This window comes from Hyalella azteca, unplaced genomic scaffold (genome assembly GCF_000764305.2).
Source record: "Hyalella azteca isolate HAZT.00-mixed unplaced genomic scaffold, Hazt_2.0.2 contig13874, whole genome shotgun sequence".
NCBI lineage: Eukaryota > Metazoa > Arthropoda > Malacostraca > Amphipoda > Hyalellidae > Hyalella > Hyalella azteca.
In genome coordinates, this window is record NW_025943780.1 from 8,402 (window position 1) to 29,182 (window position 20,781).

At 36.6% G+C, this 20,781-nt stretch overlaps 2 protein-coding genes across 2 annotated transcripts; both read left to right on the top strand.

The window, feature by feature from the left end:
- The first annotated feature begins 243 nt into the window (after positions 1–243).
- On the top strand, positions 244–10,821 carry LOC108682184 (ras-related and estrogen-regulated growth inhibitor-like). Its single transcript, XM_018171312.2, has 6 exons — positions 244–551; positions 2,852–2,956; positions 3,350–3,406; positions 4,089–4,162; positions 7,541–7,820; positions 8,272–10,821. Exons 2-6 carry the CDS (start codon positions 2,860–2,862, stop codon positions 8,487–8,489), a joined length of 726 nt encoding a protein of 241 aa, XP_018026801.1. The 5' UTR covers positions 244–551; positions 2,852–2,859; the 3' UTR covers positions 8,490–10,821.
- Positions 10,822–10,991: 170 nt separating this feature from the next.
- LOC108682186 lies at positions 10,992–19,602 on the top strand. Its single transcript, XM_018171313.2, has 12 exons — positions 10,992–11,252; positions 12,141–12,171; positions 13,122–13,269; positions 13,622–13,724; positions 13,940–14,076; positions 14,611–14,792; positions 16,072–16,162; positions 16,633–16,813; positions 17,099–17,401; positions 17,982–18,111; positions 18,628–18,770; positions 19,178–19,602. Exons 1-12 carry the CDS (start codon positions 11,160–11,162, stop codon positions 19,268–19,270), a joined length of 1,635 nt encoding a protein of 544 aa, XP_018026802.2. The 5' UTR covers positions 10,992–11,159; the 3' UTR covers positions 19,271–19,602.
- The last annotated feature ends 1,179 nt before the right edge of the window (positions 19,603–20,781 follow it).

The window sequence follows — 20,781 nt, forward strand, 5'->3', positions numbered from 1 at the left end:
TATTAGGGGAACTAAATTCAAGGTTAGGAAATTTGTTCACTATTTAACATAGGAATGTTTTTTTTTATTCTTTGAGTACAAGCGTAACTGAAGTGTTCGGCGTGCCTTATTTAAATGCCATGATTCCAATAAAAATTTTACTCTGTACTCTCCGAGTATTTTTAATTTATTCGATGTTTTAAATTATATTCGATAAATGTTAGGAAAGTACTCATACTTTCGCGATGATGATAAAGATTTATTAATATCAACTTATGTCCCACAAAGCGAGTTTATCTACATGTTCATGAGAAATAGATTATTTTTAAACTATATTCTTAATGAAATTTCGCTTTCATTCAACATTCGAGTTGATGTGACCGAGTTTTTTAGGAGAACTTTAAGATCAGCGTTGATTTCATGCAGTTAACCTTCAAGGTCGTTAAAAATAAAGCAGGTCCACGAAATTATTATAGAAGAAGAGACCATTGGAAAAACTAAATCTAATTAGACCTTAGGTGCAACGTCTTTCGAATTGTCAACATTCGCTGTCGAGTCGAAAATATTGAAAGGTGAGTAGTTATTATTTTATGATTTGATGACGGATCAAATAATATGAGCCATATATAATAATATATGACGAAATAATAATATTCCCATTCTATATATGTCGACGACTACTTATAAACTATACTCTTGAATATGTAAAAATTTTCTGGGGGCCTCGCATTAATTCAAAAATTCTTGAATGCATGTGGCTCCATCTTTCTGAACGTAAATGATTTCCTTTAAATGATATATATAATTTAAAGGAAATCATTTACGTTCTATTTACGTTCTAAATCATTTACGTTCTATTGCACTTTCTCAAGGCCACCGAATGTTTGGATGTTCTCACTGAGTTGGATGTTCTGTTTCTCTAATTTTGTTTGCCCTATATTATTGTAGGTGAGATTAGTTGTGAAAAGTCTCGTTAATTTACTGTCAACAACAGTTTCCTTAAACACTACTAACGGGTCCTGAATGGCATCGTGCCAAGCTGTATACGCGCCCGTAGCAATGCCCTTCACCCAGACTGCTGTTGCTGCACTTCGAGAGTTCACTTCATTGCACTTCACTGCAAGGTTCACACTCATCATGTCAAATTTCTTTTTAGCAACGCTCGTATTGGAGATCTCAAGCGTGCATTAAACGTTTAGATATTCATGAGAGTGGCATGCCATTCGTCGTCACGCCTCATGCATTAAGGCATTCATTGAATGTCACACTTCAAGCACAGCAAATCAGAGCAAGGTTACCCGCTTATACTCAATTTATTTTGGGCATTTTATATTTGTTTAGTAATTGCTTACTGTCCCATAGATTTGAGTTTTCTAATCAGTAAACTTCCAGGAAATTTGAGGCATAAAGGATACAAGCCATTATGCAGATGTGGACACATCGCTCTGTGCTGAAAATTCTTCACTGCTCTGTCTCCCCTGCATACGTTCTAATTTCACGCTACGTATCTTAGGAGAATTGGATACGATTATTTAATCGTAAGGACCCATCGTATATCTTTGTGGTCAATTGCCTTACACCAACCTCTAGAGGACATGCCTATTGTAGCACATCATGTACCATCTCAGTCATCTGAGTAGCATAATTAAATTCTAGTTACTCGACATGTGCTCACAGACGGCATAAGAATTCTTGAAGCGTGTCAGTTTCCGTCATCGCTGCTGATGTTGGCTCGCCGCTGCCTTCGTCATGGCGCCGGACGCCACTCGTCGCAGCTGCAGGCGCGACGCACACAAACAATCGAAGACACGGACGAGCCCTCGATCAGTCGCTTGTAAACTTCTACATCTTTCTCGAAATTTTATAATTTTTAGCGCATTTTCTCATTCATGGAAAAAATGCACTATTGTGTTCGCCATGTCCGTCTGTCCGTCCGTCCGTGACCTCAAGTTTTCGTCGACGAGAAAATGCGCTCTCTGTCATTCACTGCAGTGAGTACTGAGTTATATTTTTTCCCTCATCCCTCGTTCAAAAAAGTAGGTCACTTTTATTTGGAGAACATGCATGTGGATGCAGTATTATAAAAACATACCTGAAGCAATCGGTATTCGTTAAGGCGAACAACTGATAACGTACTCAAAAGTTTTTTTTTTCGCTATGATAAACCTACGTGGCGAACTTTCAAGTATTGACTGTAATGGTTTCTAGAGCTGTTTTGAAAAGTGAACTCAGATGTAATGGATACAATCTATTTGTTTTAACGCGTCTCTAAACAATAAGCAGAGTTTTATTCCTAAAACGATATTTTAGTGTTGATTGAGTCACTTGATTAGTTTCGAGAATTTTGTGATCTACTGTGAAATATCTCTACTTCCTCATGAATTGTTTTCTCCACACTGAGATCAGAATATAATTTGGAAAGTTCATTTATTAGCAGACCAATNACCAATCGTAATTCTACATAATTATGCGCTAACTTTTACTTATTCTGTAATTTTATAAACAAACACTCCCATGACTATGTTGTGAGTTAGGAAGATAACAATGCAACTGAATAATTTAAACGAAAATTACTACAAACTCATCAACTCTTAATTAATAATGTTGGTAAACAGCTCTAACTTCAAAAAGTATCTAAATTACTTTATTAGTTATTGTATGTATATTATGACCACGTGCCAACTTATTTTCAGATTTTGCTCAAATGCAAAAAAATATCGCACTTCCAACCAATTACTTAATTTAAATTTTTTTAATAAATTTTATTCATATGAAAAATTTCCTGAAAGATGAATTAACATGATCTATTTGAGAGTATTTCTTAATATTGCAAACATTTATTGAATGTAATTGTTTTATATAATAATTTCAGGCATAAGAATGTCGAGCTCGGGCATGCGGGGCATCAGACGCAAGAAGTCGGCAGTTGCTGAGGTGAAGATCGCTGTCATAGGAGCGCCCAGCGTCGGCAAGAGCGGTAAGAAAACTATATAATATATTTAAATGTCACCATTTTTATTATTAGAAATTTTATATTTATTGTTACTTTTTAACATACTTATTAATTCTAACAAATTGCCCTAGATGTATGTATTGATATTTAAATATTTTCATTTATTAGTCTAATTACGGAGGAAATGAACAATAGGAAGTTGTAGCATTCATACCAAAATTTCTCTCATGAAAGAAATGTCCGTTGATTCTAAATTTTCAACAGACCAGTATTTGGTAGCGATGCCGCTATATTGAAATAGAAATCCACCAGATATAATGTGAAATTGGTACATACGTTTGGATTCTGCTAATCAATAATTTGCGATATAATTTAGTTTCTGCTATTCAACTTATAATTGGACAATGTTTGTCGTAGCTCTCGTGGTGAGATTCCTCACGAAGCGATACATCGGAGAGTACGATCACCAATCAGGTGAATAAAAAGCTTATAAATACATATACTGTGATATGCGTGGTAGATGAGATGTATGATGTGGTGTGATGAGATGTGTGGTGTGATTATTAGTTTGGTGTGGTGAAATCTGTGCCGAGATTAGTAGTGTGGTGTGATGTGTGGTGTGGTGTGATGAGCTGTAAGTTTTGTACTGGCTGCCAGTCCGAGTCATTTGTAAACAATTTTGTATTTATTAAATTTAATTTACAAGGATTAAAATAAATTCAACTGCCCATATAATTTCTGTTTTAGGTAGGTTAAAATTCATACCAGAGTTCAAATATATGAAAACAAATCACACTCATTAATAAATGTCACCAAATCCAAATAATATTTCTGATATAGTCAACTGTAAAAATATTCAATTAGATTCAATAATAAAAATAAAACTTTTTGTTAGATCAGAAAAATATTAGTTTAGCTGGCCTTCAAGAAGAAATTTATTAAGCCAATACTAATTAAGTTTCCACGACGAAGTATATAATTCAGTAAATTCACTAATATTCTCCAAAATCTAGATAATTTATAATCTACAATATTTGAGGTTAAGACCAAATGGTTGTGTTGCAGAGCAGCGGTACCGCAGTGAGGCCGTGGTTGACGGGGAGCCCGTCTTGTTCGAGGTGCTCGAAGAGGTTAAGACCAAATGGTTGTGTTGCAGAGCAGCGGTACCGCAGTGAGGCCGTGGTTGACGGAGAGCCCGTCTTGTTCGAGGTGCTCGACACTTGTAATAAAGTGAGTCAGGTTAGATGAGTCAGCGGTTTTCGTTAAAAAATTTCCCAGCGTAACGTGCGCTTTAATTTTTTATGTAATTCGTGTTAATTTGCAGTCATTTACTCTAAAATTATTTTACAGATGTGTAAAGCCGGCAAATTGAATTAGTAAACTTTTTATTTCTCAATACATGGAAAGAAAATGAAATTTTTTCACAGCTTATAATTATAATGATTATTATTTTGTAATAAATTATAATTTATATATATAATATAAATTATATAAATTATAATTTATTATAATTATAATACATAATTATAATAATTATAATTTTTTTATAAAAAACACAAACGAATGACAAGGTGAGAATAGAAGTCCACAAAATACGTACCTTTCTTTCGCTGTTGCCAGTACGTATTATCCAGTAAAAAATATATTAATTTGTTAGCAAACCGTTTTGTTCGTCTACATGCCTGAAACCTTGAAGTAATTTTTCAATGATTAATTTATTTGATGGATACTCCTTGATTTGTGCATATTATTCCTCCGCGTGCACCAGCATCATGCGCAAAATGCCAGGTGCATTAAAACAAATTATAAAAAACAACATACACAAACTACAATGATCAGAATAACGTTGATTGTTTATAAGACATTTCAAGTGAGGGAATCATCATGAGCGTCGTTACTACAAAATAAAAATGCTATCAATCTGGTTAAAATAAACGGTGCAGGAGAAAACCAACGGGATTATTTCGAATATAAGACACTTCAACTGAAAAAATCATCAGAAGCGTCGTGACTACGAAATTAAAATTGTATATGTCTGATTAAAATAAACGGTACAGGAGAAAACTAACGGGATTATTTCGAAACACGAATTTATTCTGAGTCTGTGTGGCCATCTATCTGTCGACCACCGCAGTCAAACTGCCATTAGCTGAATATAGCCGAGGCTGAGCCATTTACGGACGTTTTGACTTGATCATTAGCGAGACTCGGGCTAAAATACACGCGCTCTAGCCTGCGTGAAAGTCAAGGCCGGGGGCAGTTGTAAGGCTGGCGGCAGCTTCTGACGTCTCTGTTTAAATTAAGGCGTCATGAATAATAAACTGCCTTCACTTCTGTGTGACTTGAAGCGTTGTGTGAGACGTAAACGAATATCTATGTAGTATCCCTTGAAATCTGTAAAGATTGAAATAATCTTGAATGTATTTAATCCCGCTTAAAAGCATAAGCCATTCTGCAAATTGAAAAATTATTATGAAACAAATTAAATAATTGTTCATTTCAATTATTTTTCGTTCCACTTTAACAATTTGATTATTTATAGTGTATGTTTTACGTTTGTGAGCCTAGCTTGCGCGCTTAAGACATATTTCATTCCTGACAGTGACATTCAAAGGGAAACAAACATGACTTTATTTTACGATGATTTAACTCCGTACAGATGTTGAGCGACAGACCTTTTGACATCACCAGCTTCTCCGCTGAAGGTAGTAAAAAATATTCGACGTCAACGATCAAGCTCTGATATGCAAACCACTTACCTAGGGAATCTTAACGACTGTCAGACCATGATTTGAGAATTATATTTAGAATTTTTGATTTTAATATAGTTAAATATCGGCAGGAACGATTCAAAATTGCTTGACCTTGTGAGAAGATTTTTCAGGGATCTAGGAACATTTAATTTTTTCGCTGACTTTGCACGAAGACTTTGCAGAATGAATGTTGAAAATTTTGTTAAATATTTGTGCAATGTTTATCCGCTCACAAAGATTCAATGAATTATTGAGAAGCTTGAAATTTGCCCATTTTGTTGCAAATGAGCCTTTCGAAAAACTAAACATCTTAAACTAAGTAATCATTTTTAAAGCACTGCAACGACACGTCTTTACTAACTCAGAGTCTATTGCTGCTTGTCATGCTTTGTGACCGAGATAAACTCGATCCCTAAATGCAGCATCCGCCGTTTATTCCGCGACAAATGGCAGCTCCATTTTATTTCTGTCAATTATGAAAGACTTCAAATGCTGTGTTCATGCAATTCGTAACGATGTCCCAATGAATCATCGTCTCAGGAGGAAATTATTCTAGTTCATGAACAATTTCGGCCCGAGCATCGGCGCTCGTGTCACGCGAGTCCTACTTTATGGCGCAGCGGTAGCAAACAACCCGCTTATATTGCGTGAATGTATGCAGCCGACGCACGCTGCTGAGTGATTCATGACGATGAGTTGCATACATGGAGGTCCCTGCTGCCGCTGCCGTGACTTATATGCAAAAGTGGGTGGACATGAAGAAAATCGTATATAAATCTTGACTGTAAATTTCAATTAAAATGCCACTGATAATGAACGTTTGTTCAGTTTATTTCAATTTTAATTTTACTATCATTTTTTACAACTATTTATTTAGTTAGTTTTATTTTTGGCAATTGGCGATCACATTGTCAGTTCATCAGCTTTTTCTCGAGAACATGATGGTTTTATACGATAGGAGTAGACTAGAATTTAGAAGCTCGAGGAATATCCCTAAAGAAAAGTGATCAATGTAGTTTACTATGTCACTTCATTCACGCAAACCTTGCCGAAAGAAGATGTATTTGCAATGGGCGTACAAAATTCAAAAGTCCATGTAGCGCAATTTTCTTGCTGTACGTCGTCACGAATCTGCTGCACATGTATCATTGCATAACACGCTTTAATTATAACGTTATTATTAGGCCTCCTTTCTTTATTCTACATAGTATTGCTATTCAATCATTTTAATCACTGAATCAATAACAGCTTTTGCTGCAAGAAAAAGTTTCTTTGAGTGTCAGTTTTCGTGGTCACGTGCCGGAAACTGTGAAGTGATGGATTCTGAAAAACCGTCGAGTCTGACGTTGATGAATCGACGGGAGATGAAAAAGTAAAGGCGAGTAGATGTGATGAGTGGGACTGTCATGTCCGAGACACCAGCCTTTGAAGGGCTTGTTAATGCCAATTGTTATGGCCGAGAACGCTAGATAGGATGAGATTTTCCCTCTTGGCAAAGTGTCAGCTATGCGGCCTTGCTGAGCGTTGATGCGACGCGAGGTGTCGGGACATCGATATCAGCTTGGGATTTCTGTATACACCGTCAATCACTTAGCCTTTCGCAATCCATAAAATGCTTATAATAATCTAATTATAAATGTTAATAATTCAAACAAATGAAATGTCAAATCTTTTGTATATAATTGCCTTTCCGAAGTAAAAAAGCTAGACGATTTTTTTCTAGTTAACCTGACATCACTTGCACACTGCACAGCTAAGTAAAAAATGTTTATAAATTCCATCTCTAAATAAAAATTATTTCTCCAAGCTCCCCTGTTCTTATATATTAATATTTCTCGTTAACTTTCAACTGCAGAACGACGATGACTTACCCGGAGCAGAAATATTGTCATGGGCAGACGGCCTGCTGCTCGTGTACTCCATCACAGACCGCCAATCTTTTGATTGGGTGAAGAGATGCCGTCTGCACTTCACCGAGCAAGGCACATGGCCACTGAGACTATCAGGAAGCTCTTCACCCTCCTTGTCGCCCAGTCCACCGCCCTTGGATGTGTCGCCGTCCACCAGTCCCCCAACTCTACTGCTCGGCAACAAGGCTGACATGGTCCACCTCAGACAAGTCTCTTCTGAAGAAGGTATGTACACTTTCTATGATATAGTTGATATCTATTTATCTATCTATAGTTGGTATCTTGGTATAAATCTAAAGCTTGAAAACTCTGAAAATATTCATTTTCTATGATATCGGGATGTAATTTTTTTGGGAGGATATTATGTTAATTTGAATGCTTGAATATTTAACAATATTTCCTAATAATAATAACTAAGCTTGGACAACTTTGTCCAAATCTGAAAACTCACGAAATTAAAGCAATGCCCTTTATGAAATAAATATGTTTAAGGAAGAAAGCTCTTTATTCGAAATAGCCTTTCAGCACTAAATTTGAAATTTGTTTATTCATATTCCGACTAAAAGCGTTTTGCTTTTCCTATAGTGTTTATATTCTTTGAATTTTTACACTTGCTTATCATGATTGTTAATGATCCCATTGATAACATAGTCTCATATAGCTGATAACGTTACAGGGGAAATATTAGCGAAGGATATGGAGTGCCAGTTCTGCGAGGTCGCGGCTTCGGACCAAGTCTTGCAAGTAGCCTCTGCATTCCACGACCTCTACAGAGAAGTTCAGAGCTGTCGGAAACGATGCAAAACTTCACTTTTGGACAGAGTATTAGGGGCGAATAAAACCAGCCGCTCATATGTCAGAGGGAAGAGTGACTCAGCTCTACCTAAAGACTGACGCATATCGCGCGCTTATCTTTAGTATGCATTATAATCTACGCTCAATCTTGTTACTGAGATTTTTTAGAGATTTTTAACAGTGTCCTCAGTAATGAAATCAATGAAAATTAAAATAGTAAAAATAACCTTTTTTGAAGAATTGTGTTCTGCTACATAGGCCATAATTGAAAATACGTTGAATCAGAAGATACGCTATAACATTGTTATGCATATTATTTTGTTCCAATTATAACGTACCAGCACGCTCTGACAAAACCAAAAAAAATTTGTTATCACTCTAATTTTCCCGTTTCACTTTTGTGACTTGTATTTAATATAAATGAGCCGAAGGTAATAGGCGGATGTATTATATGATTGATGCAAACTTTAGCTTCAACTCATCTAGTTGGAATGAAATTGAAGGAAAAGAGTATGCGGCATATTGTTACGTTTTCAGAGTGTGCATGTATAAATAAGTTAAGATCATATCGCATTCATACTGGCTAGGTGAAAAAATTGTGTAATTCTTAATTAATTAAAACAAATTGTGTAATTTTTCAGTTATTTACTTCGTTCAGCCGTTAAATATGAATGCGCGAATTATTTTCATGATGCCACATATCGCGTTCATACTGGCTAGGTGAAAAAAAATTGTGTAATTCTCAATTAATTAAAACTGTGTAATTCTCCAGTTACTGACTTCGTTCAGCCGTTAAATCTGAACGCGCTAATTATTGTCATGATGACGACAAAAATCAAGGAGCATATTATTTAATAACAGAAACTACTTTTCGTTTTCGGTAACTTTCTACTGAAACCATCCCACTTCTGTTGCTATGCATACAACAGGGACACCCGTTAAAATTTCGCAAGTCAGCGAATCTGAGATTGAGGCGAACGCCGAACAGTATCTTGACCTAATCTCCTTAAAGAAACAGATGGTAATTATGCGTAGGTGTTAATTGCGCGTAGGATGAAACTTACGCAGCGTAACTGCCGTGTTACTGGAGCACGGCTGGCGCCTCTGATGCCAGCGATCCTTGACTGTGATGACGCTCACAATGATGAGTGGCGTCTTGTGATGACATATCATGTCGACGATGACAGTACAATGTTGAATAAAAATGCTTCACAATGAATTCGTCTTCCATTTACTGGATGCAAGTAGCCTCCTTCATGTCTACTTGTAGGAATGAATAGTCTCTGTGTATTCAATGGATGACGTCGCCAGTGAACCATTCCTGGTGAATAATTTATTACTTAATGTAGCCGTAATTCAAGCTGTTGTCTTATGAATATGAATTTTTTTAGAAATGGACATTAAGCAGCTACAAATAAGTTTTCTGTTCTACTGCATTATTAGCATTAAAAGCCACGGCGTCGATCCAGAGCCTTTAACTATGAAGATAAATAGCGTTAACAGTGGCCTTCGTCCTTTTTCAGATGGGATGCGTTATTGATTCAATCCTCTAGCTAAGGAATAGTGCAAAGGAAATCATCTATGTAAATCATTGGAGAATTTACGTGAAGCAAATAACAGGTAACACTGATACGGTTTTCCCATTTGTTCGATAGCCTGCGTTTATTTCTTCAGTTTTACAAACAATTCTAGAAAACATTCTAATTAGCGTCAGTAAGTTGGCCAGTCGAGGGAAATCATGTAGATATTGCAACATCAGTGCCAAATCAATACAGTATTTAAAATAAATCTCTGAACTATAACTGTATTTAACTTACATCAAGCTTGACGATACATACATACATTTACAATACTTTGCAGTTAATATTAATAAAGTTTTCTTACAACTAACTGACAGCTAGTGTGAGTAATAATTTGATAGTCTAACAATTCCTTTTTCGATATCAACATTTATTATTTTACCCTTTAGAAAGTAATTCCAGAAACTCAACCGGGAAATCTAGTCTGCATATCCGTAGCAGTTCTCGTGCGTAAGTCGTCGCGGAAGAGTACACATTGAACCTCCCGTCTCCGTGTTCTCATTCTGTCACGGGAAGTGTGCGGTACAACAGACAGAAAGGCGCGGTATTGCACGCAAATCTCGTGCAAACCTCGCAATCTGAACCATCTGAACCGTACAATACACGAGGAGAACCGCCCTTTGCAATGACGTGACTTCAACATTAAGTTGACACTTAAGTCGCGATTGTGATGGCAGCTTTGCTCGACAGCTCTCAGTTGACTCTAAGGCTTTTGCCGCAGCCGTTGTTTCCGTTCCTTCGCAGCGAGTGTCGCGCTATTTCGCAATTAAAAGCTAAATAATTTGCTCCCAAGAATAATATTTAATTTTCTATAATTTTGATTTCATTGGTGAACATTCGGAAGTTATTGACTGACTCATGAAGGTTTGCGCTTTATTGGCGTTTGTATCATTAAATCTCTGAGAACTCAATGCAATAAATAGGAAGAAATTAAATCCCTAGAAATATATAAAAGTTCAAGTTGTGTCTCATTTTTAAAAACATTACGTCTGGTTTTGTATTTCAAGACAAAAATTGCTTTGTCAAACTTTTACTGTGAAATAAAAAAAAAGAATATCGACTGTATCAATTGAAGTCTCGTCATAGTGAGGGTTTATAGCCTATACGCAGTATTCTATATAAGCCTGATTGTGAATAGTCGAAAGTTTAATTTGAATATCGTCGTCTCCAATCCCCGAAGAACTTGGACATGTGGTCAGGAGGAATTCATAAACGGAAATGTCGACCCTCAGATGAGTTCGGATCGACCAGAGCTCGGATCGTTTTCATTTTGTTCGTTGTGGTAAGATTTATTCTCATTTGCTTCTAGTCATAAGTGTAAAAATGAACAATTACAAAGTTTGCTTCATCTTATTATGAATGTTTATTTTGTGACCTCCTTAATTTTTTTAACTATTGTGTATAAACAAGGAATTTTTCAAATTGCAAACTTTTGCACTGGACTCATTTGGTATCGCCAGTAAAATTTTAAATTTAGCTCATAAGCGTATATTATATAGTAATCGCAAAAAATTAACATTTTCGGTGCGCAAATATATAGAAATATTTCTTCTTTTCAAAAATTGATAATTCTGCACTGTAAGAAATGACAAATAATTTTTGTGAAATTTTTTTCCTCCAACACCCATATGATCTTCACTCAAATATCTGTTAGAATTTTGAATATACTTTCCCAGTATTCCATATGTGTCAGTTATTTAGCATCTGTAGTTTCTTAAGATCTCAAATAGTCATCAACGATCAATGGTAGAAGGCGTTTCCTTGCATGAGCGTCTTTGTGCGCCAACGAAGGGCAATCGACTAATTTATTCGCTTCCTGCCTTTCTCCCGCGACTTTAGGACATGAGGTAACTTTTTTCTTGCTTATAAACTGTAACAGAATTACACCGTAGATTGAAGAGACTCTTCAAATTGATACCACAAAATTGAGTCATAATTTGATATAATGTATTCACTCTCAAATGATGAATCATTTATTGTCTCCTAATAAATATTGTCAGAAAAGTTAAAAGCAATTATTTCCTCCTCCCCGAATTTTACGAACACGTGGGAAATTCGTAAAAGAAAATATCTAAAAGTTGGTCGGTCAATTATTACGTCGATCTCGTGCAACACACATTCCTCGATCATATGTATTTAAGAACTAATAAATAATTTCTATAAATTACAGATGCACGGAGTTGCCTCGCAAGATTATCAAGGTAAGGGGAATGATACTCATTTTTTAAGTTTTCTTCAATATTAATTTTTAAGTCAGCCCTGAAAAAGCAGCAATCTTAATCCTGCTCATCAGTGTTTCAATATTTCTTTTATACTAAATTGCGATTATAAAAATGAAAACAGTTACGATTTAGGTTCCCCTTACAATGTGTTGTTGTGTAATCTCAAACTTACCTGCACAGTCTCCCATTGAACTCGACTGATAGTAGCGCGTTAGTTGCATAATTATTTGTCACAAGTTATAGTTTCAGTACAACCTTCGATCATTTAATGTTTTACCGTTACAGCATGCTTTAAATTTTCCCTCTAATCAGTCAGACAAAGCAAAATGATATGGGAAAATTTGAGAGCATTTTTACCTCGATTAAAACTTTAACGGCCAATTCTACTCTCTGCAATTAAGAATATTCATAGGATTAATGACCATGTCATTAGGGTTCAGCTATAATTATTCAGTGCACGTGTACGTCTCATAAACCACCATACTAAATTATGTAATTACGAGGACGTAAACGTAATTATTACAGTGAAATCTACGTCATTGAATAATTTTAGAGCATTAACCGTTAATACATCTTAATGCTGCACGATAAGAAGCGTCGTATTGGAAACAATCGAGATGAATCCACTGAAAACCTCGAATCCACCTGGTTAGCTAGCAATAAAATTTGTAAATTGACAAACAATTGTACATCAATAAATTGTACATTCTCTCCCACTAGCCCTAAGCTAACGACATTTTTTGCAATCCTAAACACTGTAGCTATTCACATATAAGACAACAGGAAATGAGAACAATGATAATAATTATTAGAGGAAAACTTGGAAAACCATCAGGTGTGAATCATCTATAGAAAAATATATGTTTTAACTTTTATGTATTAATACTCCATAATTTATTTGCATTTGATTTCTATAATATAACTACCAGTCGCGGACATCAGCTGTCGTTTCCGCGATGACGTCAGCAACAACATCGACGCGGTAGCCACCGAGCGGCTGGCGGCGCGGCTCCGCAAGCCCCCGGATTTTCGCGGACATCCGCTGTTCGCAGATGACAGACTTATTAACCCGTTCGTGTGAGTCGCTTGTTCATCATAATTTCTACTTCAATATAAAATTAATACTGATTGCATTTTCTAGTTTATTTTCAGATTTAAAGTTGAATTCGTAAAACTACTAGTTTATCTAAAGGGTCTTCACATTGAAATACGATATATATTTTTTCTGGTTTGCGATAGAAGTTTACAGTAACTGATTCTCATAAACTTTACCGAGCAACAAATCAGTGACGTCGTTGCTGTCATTTCAATTTATGAAACAACTATCAAGTAGTGAAGTAGTGAATATTGCTGTGAATGGTTGAAGTCCTTGTAACATATCTTTTTTATCATGTAATTAGGATCTGCTAATGTCTCTTTCGTCCACCAGACACCCTGACTGCCAGATCAGACCCGACCCTCTGGAGCCAAGCGGCCTCATCTATAACTTGCTGATCAAGGACTTCCGACGCTGCGGTGCCATCACAAAAGATGTGAGACACAATATCATTTTAATATTATAGCCATACCGTGATGAAATATTTGCGTCGCACACAACAAAAATAACAATAAGGTGTAAGAATTTTTGGATCAAAGTATTCGTGTGCTTTGGATCAAAGTATAAAATGGATCAAAGTATTCGTGTGCTTTGGATCAAAGTATAAAATGGATCAAAGTATTCGTGCTCTATTGATACCTCATTGAGCAGAGCTACGTGACGGTGAGGGTTTGGTTCCCTCAGCTGGACGGTGTGGTGATGGCCACAGACCAGGAGGTGGTGATCATGTGCCAGCCAGCACCACCAACCATCATCCAGAACCGTGCTGCGGGATTCGCAGGATCACTGTAAGTTCCAATTTATCTTTTCATTGCGGATTTCAGAGTACTTCAGTTTATATTATTGTATCTCGATTATCTTAAAATACTTTCATAATGAATTTTTCAGTTGAAGTTCATAAGTCTGATCGCAAATTTAAGTTCTGATGAAAAGTATGGAGGCTGATGAATTAATCACCATATCATTCAAAAATAATTCCATTTTGCGGCTACAAATCGAATGAAGCGTCACTATGAGCGTTTGTTACAGCTCATGCAAATTCAAATTTCTTCTAATTTATTGAGTAAAGTCATATGTTTGTCTGGAATACTGGAATCTATATAACAATATTTAACCTCTAAACTATGATTTATGGTAAATGAATCGGGAGCGTAAAAATCCTTCCTCTAGTAACTAAAAGGCCATTATTGCACTTCTAGTGAATAGACCATGACAAATCCTCTAATATTTTTTTCCGATTGGTCTGAAACATTAATCATTTCATAGAATTATATCAATTAATTGCATTTAATTATAAATTAAAATTTCATCGCACTTCGAAGGCCATCAAAGGGCCGCGTATCGGGCGTAGTGGAGGAGTCGCCAGGGCGGCTGGAGTACGAGGTCGCCCTCTTCAGGGAGTCGAACGCTCGCACAGGAACAGCGGACGACCGGCCTCTCGCTGACCAGGCGGTGCCTATAGGCTCGCGCCTACAGCTCAGGACAAGGATCAATACCAATTCTGGTGGGCAGAGAGTAGCTCACTGTTATTTATTTGCGTCACTAGGTTAACGTAAAAATCAGCGGAATCGATTGGTCATTTTGATAATCCCGTTATCGAATAATGTTAGTGATAATAAAGCTATATAGTCTGTGATGACTGAAAAGAAAAGTGTTCAAAACCACGCTTTCTATAAAACATATAGAAGTCTCATTAGAAGAAGAACAGTCTCACGTCTCAAAATACAAAAACATATTCATTGTCTTGTAAATAAAATAATAATAAATACAATGTAAAAATCTAATTTTAATTTGCAATGCTCATATTCTCCCATAATTTTTCCTTAATAGGAAAAAAATTTTAAGGTCCGAATAATTTTTCGAAATGATAGGGTGCTTCTCATGGATGGCGGCCGAACAGCCCTTGTGTATATTTGGTGATAGGTTTCAAACTTCCGCACTAACACACACGTCAGCAAAGAAATTTTGACATTTATCGGATATATTCAGACGAATAACCAAATAAAATACATATCGTATTGACACATAAATAAGTTAAAATGCTGTAATTCGAAGCAATACGAGTATGATATTATTTTTATTAGTGCCGACTGTCGTAGAAATAAGTTACAATTTCACCGACCGAATACTTAAAATTAAATCTTACGCCCAGTAGATTAACATGGTAATTTGAAATGAGGGAATTAGTTTCTATTATTCATCTCCGAATGCATTTCATAACTTTTATGCAGCCTGGAAATATGCGAAGTTGATCGGTGTGACGGTACTCACCCTGGCGTCTGAGTCAAAATCCTATAAGAGAGGAACCAGGACGCAAGTCGGGATCGGCATAGTATCTGACGGCTATACTGAACTTAACACTGACGTCAGAATCGGTCCTACTTAAACTTCATAGTCTGACATACAGTAGTGGGAAATTTGCAGCAACACTTCATTACAGGTCCCAGTCTTCAACATTCCACGCAAACACAAACGACCACAAACAAATTTTGACATTTCCCGGATGTATTCAGATGTATGAGCAAATAAAATGAATATCATATTGGCTTATAGAATAAGTTAAAATGAAGAGATTTGATCTGTTATTATTTCGTCACTGTTCAACACAACACAAGTGTGAGATTATTTTCCTCAGTGCGGACTGTCGCAGAAATAAGTTACAATTTCGCTTAACGGGTACTTTAAAATTAAATCTTACGCCCAGTATGTTAACGTGGGAATTTGATAAGAGTGAATTCGTTTATACAGTTTTCCTTCGAATGCATTTCATAATTTTTCTGCAGCCTGGAAATATGCGAAGTTGATCGGTGTGACGGTCTCGGCTGACCAAGACGACTCCTTCTCTCCAGGACACGTCGAGCTCGTCAGGGACGGGTGAGCACAAACTAAGTTTGCATAAGTACAAAGTTTGCATAAGTACAAAGTTTGCATTAAGTACCAAGTTTGCATAAGTACAAAGTTTGCATAAGTACCAAGTTTGCATAAGTAATTCAGGTAATTGATATGTAATATCAATTTTTTGAAGTTGAAATTTATGATAATTTATTTAACAACTCTTTTTAGGAACCAAATCATTATGTATAGATAAATTTTTGTAATTAAACAATTAACTAGCTAAACTACAAAGAGCTATTATTGTGAGTACTCTTTAAAGAACCCGTTTGAAATCAAATTTAAATTAAATTCGGCAATGAGCATACCCGAACAAATTGGCACACATCGAAGTCTTATTGAAAATGTATGCAAAAGCTGCCATAGAAATCTTCAACCTTAGGGCTCCAATTAACCTATTTTATACCTATGATTGAGCAAAAATTGACATTAATTATATTTATTTCCTACAGATGTCGCCGTCCTGAAGTGACCAGCATAGTACCTCACCAACCCAGGAGACCAGACGATCACCACGGTGAAGTGCTGCTCGACTTCGAGGCGTTCATGCTGGACTCGAAGCTTGCGGGCTCGTCTAAACTTTGGATCCATGCCACAATTAAAGCCTGCATTGAAGCTGAAGACTGCTTGCCGGTTAGAGTCTTTATTTGACAAATGGGTCGTATTTTCTTGATACTTCCCATCGATATATCTTTAAACGAATCTCGGAGTTATAAACAAGTATCCAAATAATTTTGTTCAACTGGAGTTGAGCGAACAGAAGCGGATGGTGGCATATTAGATCAGCTATTATGTTTTATATGCTATAGATTCCCAGGAAGTTTATGGTCGTGATTATTAGTGGACTCAAATTATCTTTAAATTGGGCTGATTCCCGAAGTCCTTTTGTATTTTAACTATATTTGTTTTGCCACGCAGGAATTTTGCCTAGACCTCTTCCAGCCAGCTGGACACGGCAGAAAACGTCGAAGTTTCGCAGGAGGAAATCCTGCGGTGTTGCTGGAGGTCGCCGACGAACCTTCGGTCTCGCTGGCCCATGTGATGAACAGGCGTCGATATCCTCCGCAGACCCAACCACCGCAGACCCGAGCTCCGCAGACCCAACCTCCGCAGACCCAACCTCCGAAGACTCGAGCTCCGCAGACCCAACTTCGGCAGACCCGACCACTGCAGACTCCTGGTAGCACAAGAACTGCCAGAAACCGAGAGTTTCTACAACAGGTCTGAATGACAGCCTTGATGAAATACCTTTTCGCGGAAAATAAAATACGTTTCACAGAATTCATAACATTAACCCCTTGAATTTTGTTCGTGATAAAAGTGGATAAGGGTGTGAAGTAATAATGGACATTAATCAAAACTGTTTTTGAAATTTCTTAATTTTTGAGTTATTATTAATATTTTTAAAATATATTATAGAATTCAGGTACGCTTAATATCTTTCCATTTTGGAGAACCTAACTGCAATGTAAATACTGTTGGAAATTTATTTAATAAGATAGGGAAATAAAGTCCACACGCGCGTTTTATTTGATTGAATTCATGAATTCAATTAAAAAATATTATCGACCTTGCACAAATCCATTTGAATTGAAATCATTGAATATTATTATGGAGCGTCATAACGTAAATGCCCCTATATCTCATAAAAAATTTGTTACGTCTAAAAATGTAAACGCAAACAGGCTGAAATTTGCATGCGTGGAAATATGCAAAGTTTTTACCTCAACCTGAAATTGAATTCTGAACTCGTGTTGCAGAGCGAAAATAACTGAAATTGAATTCTGAACTCGTGTTGCAGAGCGAAAACGTGAGCCTGCCAGAGCAACAACACAGGTCTTCGTATCGCAGTTATACCACAATAAAACAACTTGGCCCCAACGTTACTAGCTATGCCGACCACGTCGGTGTGACGGTCATCATGCCTGATGGTGAGGAGAAAATTAGGTAAATGTATCAGAATGGAGAAATTCGGGTAAATGTGATAATTGGTGTCAACCAATTTTCACATGTACCAATTTATGCAACTGATTCATTATGACACTGTGGTCATGATTTGATAACTTTTCTTCCTCCTTAAAAATATTTGGCAACGCAATAAAGGGTTCCTCGTAACCTTCTTGAGAGTGCAAAGCTGAATTACAATGAATTTAAGAAAACAAGATTTTAAAGTGATGTTTGTAATATTATTTTACCATTTACTAAGCAATACATTCACAATTGGAAGAAAAATTTTATTTATTGACCGTCATCACTCACCATATTCCTGTCATTCAATCTCAAAAATATTTGGTAATGATTGAGATATGGAATTACTGATATGGTTTGAATTCAAATCCAATTATATTTTTTGTTTAATATCCTGTTAATTTCATTCTATGCTGATCTTTACACAGTAGATTATTTATAATATATTGTTTATGAAAAGTGATGTTGTTGCTGCGTAGATTTATTCATCTCGCCTCGATTGGCGCCCGAGGGCTGCGCCAGCGCGCTGGTGGTGTGCGGGGTGCTGGCTGCCACCGCCCTGGCGGGGGTGGTTGTGTCCTGCTGTCTGTCCGTCAAGCTGCGCCGGCTGCGGTTACAGCAGGTAATTGTTGTCTAAAACAGTACTCGCCGTTTTGTTTGTTGTGGAGGTTGACAGAGCGTGCACCAGGACAATCTTTTTTTTTTATCAAATCAATAAATCTGTGCCGAGTGGGGCTTATGTGATTATGGTCATCTAAGTGACTCGGATGTTGCTCAATTAAATGTTTAATGTCTGACAACATATTTGACGTTAAATCTTAAACTAAGACTTTTACAAACCTAGGTTCAACACGGAGAATTTTGAGAGTTTTTTCACGTCCACCGTAAATAGCAAATTACATATAGGACCGTGTAATTAGTGGTGAATTTATGATATGCCATAGTTTAGATTAATTATATCATATATAATGTCAAAGTTTGTATGTATGATGTCAAACGTTCTCACAATGTTTGTCCGGTCGTTCGCAGGAAGACAACACCAAGTTGGACTTGCAGTCGGAAAATAAATCGTGCCAGGAAAGCACGAGTAAATACCCTTCAGTACGATACCTGCTTCAGTGAAAACACCATTTATTATGCTACGTATTACAGTGAAAATGTCGGAAAAAATTTCCGCTGTTAAGTATTGTCCAGACGTCATTTGCAATGTCGATTGCCCTACGGTCCGACTACAACGCTACGACTGCTTTTTACGATGAAATATTCATGGGCATTCGCGCAGTCCACTGATTAATTTAATGTTATTGATAAGTACGCACTGTGTATATTGATTAAGCTTGCAAAATAGTTATATTTTTTAATCAACTTGACTTTCTGCACTGACTTTCACTGGTCGAAATAATAAGACTGATGAAAATTAACCATAAACCCACAAGCACTTATTTGTTCTAAAATGAGCTAGGTACTTGCAATATCGATAAAAATGACCTATAACAGAGATGGAAGTGAGCAATCAGTATCAGTTTCTTCAAAGATAATCAAATCCGGCCATCGTTGGAAGCTGCAAGTTTGTATAATAGTGAATTTTAATCAGTCGAAACCGACTGTGAAAAAGACATTTATTTACTTTCTGGGGCTTATAAAAAGTTAAACAAAAATAATTTGATTTTGTGCCAAACAAACACTTTTGGCATATTGGCAATGTGATGCTGACTGATGATCAATAATATTGCCATCTCGTACACATGTTACAATTTAAATGGAGACTCCCAACAAATTAGAAAATTCGTGGTGGTTTTCTGTCAATGATATTTCGTGCTTTATTTAGGCTAAACTTTTATATAACATGAGTGATGTCTTTAAGAGATCAATTTAATAAATTTGTCACGAGTGATTAAGTTGTGTAGCCACTTAACAAAATCCTCCCTTAGCTGAAAATGATTTTTGATGTTTTGACAGAGCTATACTTGGTGGGTTGGTTCGCCCGGGCATTATACAGGGTGATTCGCGAAAACTTCCTGATTTGAAAGCTCAATAAAAAAAGGACCGGTAAAGATAACATTATAATATTAATTTTATTAGAAACTACATCACTTGCAGTTTTGTATCATTTGGTTTTAAAGATGATATAGGACAAATGCCGGCTCCCATAGTCAATGCATTCAGTTAGTCGATTTTTGAGGTTCCGTTGAAATCTCAGAAGCTCATAGACGAGTATGTGGGCGATGGCTTAATTGGCATATGCTGTACGTCAAATGAGGGAGGGTCCTTGGACAGTCATTGTAAACAATTTATTTAAGTTAACCCCTTAAAAAATCACATGGAGCCAAATCTGGGAATCTTGCCGGCGAAAGAAGGTCACCTTTCGAGGAGATATATAGTCACTGCAAAATGTTGTCTCATAAGATCCATTGAACATCGCGCTGTGAGGGCCGTGGGCCCATCCTGTCGGAACCAGGCATCCCAGACATTTATTTCTGCCAGCTTTGAGATAAAAAAACACCAATCGTTTGCGTATGTCGGGCCGAAATCGCGGAATTGCCGATTCTATGGAATTATCAGCCAGTTTGCCGAATGTGTAGAATCAGTATTTCTATACTATAGGAATCTGGGGTTAGGCCAGTCAACGAAGT

Excerpts from the sequence above, each read along its gene's own strand:
- LOC108682184 (XM_018171312.2), top strand. The coding sequence starts at position 2,860 with ATGTCGAGCTCGGGCATGCGGGGCATCAGACGCAAGAAGTCGGCAGTT. Across the intron at positions 3,407-4,088 it reads AGAGTACGATCACCAATCAG|AGCAGCGGTACCGCAGTGAG; the intron begins GTGAATAAAAAG and ends GTTGTGTTGCAG. Across the intron at positions 7,821-8,271 it reads ACAAGTCTCTTCTGAAGAAG|GGGAAATATTAGCGAAGGAT; the intron begins GTATGTACACTT and ends ATAACGTTACAG.
- LOC108682186 (XM_018171313.2), top strand. The coding sequence starts at position 11,160 with ATGTGGTCAGGAGGAATTCATAAACGGAAATGTCGACCCTCAGATGAG. Across the intron at positions 14,793-16,071 it reads AAGGATCAATACCAATTCTG|CCTGGAAATATGCGAAGTTG; the intron begins GTGGGCAGAGAG and ends ATTTTTCTGCAG. Across the intron at positions 17,402-17,981 it reads ACCGAGAGTTTCTACAACAG|AGCGAAAACGTGAGCCTGCC; the intron begins GTCTGAATGACA and ends CTCGTGTTGCAG.